Below are 7,654 nucleotides of genomic sequence, written 5' to 3'. Positions count from 1 at the left end.
TTGGCCAGAACACTGGCGGCAACATCCCTGCTCTTCTTCAAAATAGTGTCATGGGATCTTTTATGTCCACCCTGGAGAAAAGACAGGGGGCGCGATTCCCTGCTCCCGCGCCGGTTGGGAGAATCGCCTGGGTCACCAAATTTTCCCCGCGACGCCGGTCCAAATCCCTCCCGCAATTCTCCCAAGCGGCGCAAACGGCCCCGTCGAGTTCCGCGCGGCGCAGGCCAGAGAATCGCCCGAGGCACCCCAAAATGGCGATTCTCCGGCACCCCCTGCTATTCTCAGGCCCAGATGGGCCGAGCGGCCAGGCCAAAACGACGGGGTCCCCCCCGGCGCCGTCCACACCTGGTCGCTGCCGGCGGGAACTGCGCGGGAAGGCGGGGGGGGGGGGGGGGGAAGAGATCCTGCACCGGGGGGGGGGGCCTCAAATGGGGTGTGGCCCGCGATCGGTGCCCACCACCGTCGGGCCGTCCGCTCTGAAGGAGGACCTCCTTTCTTCCGCAGCTCCGCAAGATCCGTCTGACATCTTCTGGCGGGGCGGACTCGGAGAGGGACGGCAACCACGCATGCGTGGGTTGGCGCCGGCCAACCCGCACATGCGCGGGTGACGCCAGTTATGCAGCGCCGGCCGAGTCATGTATGCGGCGGCGCCTTGACGCGGGTAAATGACACGGCGCTGCCTCCTAGCCCATTATCGGGCCCTGAATCAGTCAGGATAGGGGCCGTTTCGCGTCGTCGTGAACCTCGACGGCGCGAACGCTCCTGCCTCCATTTCGGAGAATCCCGCCACTGCCTCAGTTTAACATCTCCGGCCAAAAGGTGCCACTGTGACAGTGCAGCACTCCCTCAACTGTCAGTCTTGCTTTTTATGCTCGAGAATCAAGGCGACTATAAGTCATTTTTCTTGTCTTTACACAGGATGTGGGCATCGCTGGTTATGCCAGCATTTTTAATGCCATCCCTAATTGACCTTGAGAAGGTTGTGGCACGTCACCTTCTTGAACCGCTGCAGTCCATGTGGTGTAGGTACACCCATAGTGCTGTTAGGGAGGGAGTTCCAGAATAATGCTTGTTATAATACAAATATTGAATGATATAAAGTTCCTGTAAAACATGGATAACCAAAAGTAATAACGCAAGATATAAAAGACATTCTAAATAAGGTCATAAATGCATTAATATAAAAATGGTTAATACTGATGCAACCAGCTGAGTTGCTCAAGTTTTATTGCAGTTTTCTTCACAGGAAAAAAAAACACCATAAGACTATTGCATCCAATTCTAGTCACCACACTTTGGAAGGGTCTGAGGGGTCCCGGGGTGAGTGGAGAGATTTACCAGAATGGTTCTGGGATTGAAGGATTTTACCGACACGGTTCGATTGAAGAAACTGGGGTTGTCCCCCTACAGCAAAAGAGATTGAGTGAGGGAGTTTTGATAGAGGGTACAAAGTTATGACAGGCTTAAATATGATAGGCCTCATACCTATCACCCACCTTGCCCCCACCTGTCTCCAGGACACCCCCCCCCCCCCCCACCTGTCTCCAGGACACCCCTCCCCCCCCCCACCTGTCTCCAGGACACCTCCCACCTGTCTCCAGGACACCCCCCCCCCCCCCCCGTCTCCAGGACACACCCCCCCCCCCCCCCCCGTCTCCAGGACACCCCCCCCCCCCCGTCTCCAGGACACCCCCCCCCCACCCCCGTCTCCAGGACACCCCCCCCCCACCCCCGTCTCCAGGACACCCCCCCCCCCACCCCCGTCTCCAGGACACCCCCCCCCCCCCCACCCCCGTCTCCAGGACACCCCCCCCCCCCACCCCCGTCTCCAGGACACCCCCCCCCCCACCCCCGTCTCCAGGACACCCCCCCCCCCACCCCCATCTCCAGGACACCCCCCCCCCACCCCCATCTCCAGGACACCCCTCCCGCCCCCCCCCCCCCCCCCCGTCTCCAGGACATCCACCCCCCCACCTGTCTCCAGGACACCCCCACCCCCCCCCCATCTGTCTCCAGGACACCCCCACCACCCCCCCCGCTGAATCCAGGACACCCCCACCCCCCCCCCACCCCACGTCTCCAGGACCCCCCCCCCCACCTGTCTCCACGACCCCCCCCCCCACCTGTCTCCAGGACACCCCCCCCCCCCCCACCTGTCTCCAGGACACCACCCCACACCTGTCTCCAGGACACTCACCCCCCCCCCCACCTGTCTCCAGGGACACCCCCCCCCCCACCTGTCTCCAGGACACCCCCCCCCCACCTGTGTCCAGGACACCCCCCCCCCCTATCTCCAGGACACCCCACCCCCCCATCTCCAGGACATCCTCCCCCGTCTCCAGGACACCCACCCCCCCACCTGTCTCCAGGACACGCCCCCCCACCTGTCTCCAGGACACCCCCCCCACCCACCACCCCTGTCTCCAGGACACCCCCCCACCCACCACCCCCTGTCTCCAGGATACCCCACCACCCCCCCCCCCCCCTGTCTCCAGAACACCCCCCCACCCCCCCCCGCCCACGTCTCCCGGACACCCCCCCCCCACGTCTCCAGGACACCCCCCCCACGTCTCCAGGACACCCCCCCCCCCGTCTCCAGGACACCCCCCCCCCCCACGTCTCCAGGACACCCCCCCCCCCACGTCTCCAAGACACCCCCCCCCCCACCTGTCTCCAAGACACCCCCCCCTCCACCCTGTCTCCAAGACACCCCCCCCCCACGTCTCCAGGACACCCCCCCCCCCACCTGTCTCCAAGACACCCCCCCCCCCCACCTGTCTCCAAGACACCCCCCCCCCCCACCTGTCTCCAAGACACCCCCCCCCCCCACCTGTCTCCAAGACACCCCCCCCCCCCCACCTGTCTCCAAGACACCCCCCCCCCCACCTGTCTCCAAGACACCCCCACCCCCCACCTGTCTCCAAGACACCCCCCCCCCCCACCTGTCTCCAGGACACCCCCCCCCCCACCTGTCTCCAGGGACACCCCCCCCCCCCCACCAGTCTCCAGGGACACCCCCCCCCCCCCACCAGTCTCCAGGACACCCCCCCCCCCCCACCAGTCTCCAGCACACACACCCCCCCCCCACCAGTCTCCAGGACACCCCCCCCCCCCACCAGTCTCCAGGACACCTACCCCCCACCCCACCTGTCTCCAGGGACACCCACCCCCCCACACCTGTCTCCAGGACACTCACCCCCCCACCTGTCTCCAAGACACCCCCCCCACCTGTCTCCAAGACACCCCCCCCCCTGTCTCCAGGACACCCCCCCCCACCTGTCTCCAGGACACCTACCCCCCACCCCAGCTGTCTCCAGGACACCCCACCACCCCCCCCCCACCAGTCTCCAGGACACCCCCCACCCCCCACCAGTCTCCAGGACACCCCCCCCACCAGTCTCCAGGACACCCCCCCCCCACCAGTCTCCAAGACACGCCCCCCCCCACCAGTCTCCAAGACACGCCCCCCCCCACCAGTCTCCAAGACACCCCCCCCACCACCACACCCCCCCCCCCCACCTCCCCCCCACCCCCCCCCCACCCCCCCACCCCCCCCCCCCCCCACCACCCCCCCACCCCCCCCCCCCCCCCACCCGCCCCCCCCCACCGTCTCCAGGACAACCCCCCCCCCCCACCTGTCTCCAGGACACACCCCCCCTGTCTCCAGGACACCCACCCCCCCCCTGTCCTCCAGGCAGGTCCACCCCCCCCCCCCCCCACCCTGTCTCCAGGACACCCACACCCCCCCAACCCACATCTCCAGGACACCCCCCCCACCTGTCTCCAGACACCCACCCCCCACACCTGTCTCCAGGACAACCCCCCCCCCAACCTGTCTCCAGGACACCCCACCACCCCCCCCCCCGTCTCCAGGACACCCACCCCCCCCCCCCAACCTGTCTCCAGGACACCCACACCCACCCCCCCCCCAACCTGTCTCCAGGACACCCCCCCCAACCTGTCTCCAGGACACCCCACCTGTCTCCAGGCCACCCCCCCCACTGTCTCCAGGACACCCACCTCCCCCCCCCCACCTGTCTCCGGGACCCCCCCCCTATCCTGTCTCCAGGACACCCACCCCCCCATCCTGTCTCCAGGACACCCACCCCCCCATCCTGTCTCCAGGGACACCCCCCCCCCCACCTGTCTCCAGGACACCCCCCCCCACCTGTCTCCAGGACACCCCCCCCCCACCTGTCTCCAGGACACCCCCCCCCACCTGTCTCAAGGACACCCCCCCCACCTGTCTCCAGGACACCCACCCCCCCTCCCAACCCCCCCCCCCCCCCACCTGTCTCCAGGACCCCCCCCCCCTGTCTCCAGGACACCCACCCCCCCTCCCACCTGTCTCCAGGACACCCCCCCCCACCTGTCTCCAGGACACCCACCCCCCCCCCACCTGTCTCCAGGACAGCCCCCCCCCACACCTGTCTCCAGGACAGCCCCCCCCCCCACCTGTCTCCAGGACAGCCCCCTCTCCCCCCCCCCCACCTGTCTCCAGGACACCCACCCCCACCCTGTCTCCAGGACACCCCCCCCCACCTGTCTCCAGGACACCCCCCCCACCTGTCTCCAGGACACCACCCCCACCTGTCTCCAGGACAACCCACCCCCCACCTGTCTCCAGGGACCCCCCCCTGTCTCCAGGACACCCACCCCTCCCCTGTCTCCAGGAAACCCCACCACCCCCCCACCTGTCTCCAGGACACCCACCCCCCCTCCCACCTGTCTCCAGGACACCCACCCCCCCCCCCACCTGTCTCCAGGACACCCACCCCCCCCCACCTGTCTCCAGGACACCCACCCCCCCCCCCCACCTGTCTCCAGGACACCCCCCACCCCCCCCCACCTGTCTCCAGGACACCCACCCCCCCCCCACCTGTCTCCAGGACAGCCCCACCCACCTGTCTCCAGGACAGCCCCCTCTCCCCCCCCCACCTGTCTCCAGGACACCCACCCCCACCCTGTCTCCAGGATCCCCCCCCACCTGTCTCTAGGACACCCCCCCCCCCCCACCCTGTCTCTAGGACACCCACCCCCCCCCCCCCACCTGTCTCTAGGACACCCACCCCCCCCCCCACCTGTCCTCTAGGACACCCACCCCCCCCCCACCTGTCTCTAGGACACCCCCCCCCCCACCCCCACCTGTCTCCAGGACACCCCCCCCCCCCCACCTGTCTCCAGGACACCCCCCCCCACCTGCCTCCAGGACACCCCACCACCACCCCCCCCTGTCTCCAGGGACACCACACACCCCCTGTCTCCAGGACACCACACCCCACCCCCCACCCCACCTGTCTCCAGGACACCACACCCCACCCCCCCACCCACCTGTCTCCAGGACGCCCCCCACCCCACCTGTCTCCAGGACGCCCCCCCACCCACACCCCCCGCACCTGTCTGCAGGACACCCCCCCCTCCCACCTGTCTCCAGGACACCCAACCTCCCACCTGGCCCCAGCAGTCACCAGGACACCCCACCTGGCCCCAGCAGTCACCAGGACACCCACCTGGCCCCAGCAGTCACCAGGACACCCACCCCCTCACCTGGTCCCACCAAGCGCCTTTTTTTAAAAGCAGTTAGACAGTTACATGGGCTGGGTGGGTATAGAGGGATATGGGGCAAATACAGATAAGTGGGACTCGTTTAGTGATAGAAACTGAGCGGCTTGGACAAGCTGTGCCGAAGGGCCTATTTCCATGCTGTAAACATCTGAAAAAAGCGCCAGAACACCCAGGATACCCCCACGTCAGGACACCCCCAGGACCCCTACCCCAGCACATCCACCTGGCTCGGCCCCTCGCTGACCTCGACAACCCCCTCTCGCGCAGCCCCGCCTCCTCCCCAAGCCACTCCCGCGCCTGCCCGCCCCGAACAGCTGGCGGCGGCCGTCACTAGGGCAACGGCTGCGAGTGACAGGGCGGGGGAGGGGCCGTTTCGGCGGCCAGAGGGGAGCCTGCCTGCCCGCAACGCGCCGCCGGATTGTGCCGTCGGGCGGCTCGCGGGACTCACCCTGTCCCGCAGTCAATGACACAGGGGGGCAAATGGCCGGCCATGCCGTCGGGATGGGTGACTTTGTTTTGCGAGCGAGCGACGTGGTCCCGAAGCTGCCCGTTTCTAAAGCGTGGCGACCGCCGCTGCCAACCGGCGCGTCTCCGCAGTAACCATGAGAAGAGCACTTCCGGGGTCAGAGCCGCCTGGGGGCGCTGCTTACCCGGATGGATCATTACCCAGTGCAGGGAGGGCCTGTGGCCTAACCCCCTCCAATGTCAGTCAGCTGGGAGCATCAGGGACAGCTCAGTTTAGACAGGCACAACAAACAGCTCAACACTGAGGGAAATGTTTGGAATGGATTCCCCAGAAACTGCTTTCTGGAAAGACTGCTGCCATCAATACTGTGCTATAATAATAATCTTTATTGGTGTCACAAGTAGGCTGACATTAACACTGTAATGAAGTTACTGTGAAAATTCCCTTGTTGTCACACTCCGGCCCTGTTCAGGTACACTGAGGGAGAATTCAGAATGTCCAATTCACCTAACAACACGTCTTTCAGGACATGATTGATTGATTGATATTCATTGTCACATGTACCGAAATACAGTGAAAAGTATTTTTCTGCGGCCAAGGGAACGTACACACAATACGTACATAGTAGACAAAAGAATAATCGACAGAGTACATTGACAATGGTAGATCAACAAATAGTGATTGGTTACAGTGCGAACAAGAGCAGCATAGGGCATCGTGAATAGTGTTCTTAAAGGGAACAGATCAGTCCAAGGGAGAGTCGTTGAGTCTAGTAGCTGTGGGGAAGAAGCTGTTTCCGATGTCTGGATGTGTGGGTCTTCAGACTTCTATCTCTTCTGCTTGATGAAGGGTCTGGAACAGGGCAAAGCCTGGGTGTGAGGGGTCTCTGACAATGCTGTCTGCCTTTCTGAGGGCAACGGGAGGTGTATACAGAATCAATGGGAGGATGGCAAGCTTGTGTGATGTATTGGACTGAGTTCACCACACACTGCAGTTTCTTGCGATCTTGGGACCGAGCAGTTGCCATACCAAGCTATAATGCAGCCGGATAGGATGCTCTCTATGGCACACCTGTAGGAGTTTGTGAGAGTCGATGCAGACATGCCGAATTTCTTGAGCTTCCGTAGGAAGTGGAGACGTTGTTGAGTTTTCTTGACTTGCATCAACGCGAGTGGACCAGGACAGACTGTTGGTGATGGTGACCCCAGGCACTTAAAGCTATCGACCATCTCCATTTCGGAGCCATTGGTGTAGACGGGGGGGGGGGTTGTGCTACGCTTCCTGAAGTCGATGATCAGTTCCTTGGTCTTTCCAACATTTCAAGAGAGGTTTTCGGTAAACCATGCAACCAAGTGATCTATCTCCCTTCTGCAGTCTGATTCGTCGTTGTTTGGTACACGACCCACCACAGTCATATCATCTGAAAACTTATAGATTGAATCGGAGTTGAATCTTGCCACACAGTCATGTGTTTAGAGGGGGTACAGTAGAGGACTGAGCACACACATCCTTGCGGGGCCCTGGTGATAAGGACTGTTGTGGAGCAGGTGCTGTTACCTATCCTGACAGATTGCGGTCTGTTGGTGAGGAAGTCAGGGATCGATTGATTGGCCGTGATTGGCA

The 7,654-nt window shown here is 63.8% G+C and overlaps 1 protein-coding gene across 4 annotated transcripts in view; it reads right to left on the bottom strand.

The window, feature by feature from the left end:
* The window catches only part of actr3b (actin related protein 3B), a 151,502-nt gene extending 145,333 nt beyond the window's left edge, over positions 1-6,169 (bottom strand). For 3 of the 4 annotated variants that reach the window (XM_072508188.1, XM_072508186.1, XM_072508187.1), the window contains exon 1: positions 6,014-6,167. In XM_072508188.1, the coding sequence (XP_072364289.1) occupies positions 6,014-6,057 (44 nt within the window). In that variant the 5' untranslated portion in view covers positions 6,058-6,167. Of the gene's footprint in view, positions 1-6,013 lie in introns of all 4 variants that reach the window. The other variant, XM_072508189.1, reaches the window with a different exon arrangement.
* Between the last annotated feature and the right edge of the window lie 1,485 nt (positions 6,170-7,654).

This window comes from Scyliorhinus torazame, chromosome 6 (genome assembly GCF_047496885.1).
Source record: "Scyliorhinus torazame isolate Kashiwa2021f chromosome 6, sScyTor2.1, whole genome shotgun sequence".
Classification (NCBI taxonomy): Eukaryota; Metazoa; Chordata; class Chondrichthyes; order Carcharhiniformes; family Scyliorhinidae; genus Scyliorhinus; species Scyliorhinus torazame.
The sequence above is the reverse complement of the archived record's forward strand: the minus strand, read 5'-3'. Positions and strand labels throughout refer to the sequence as shown.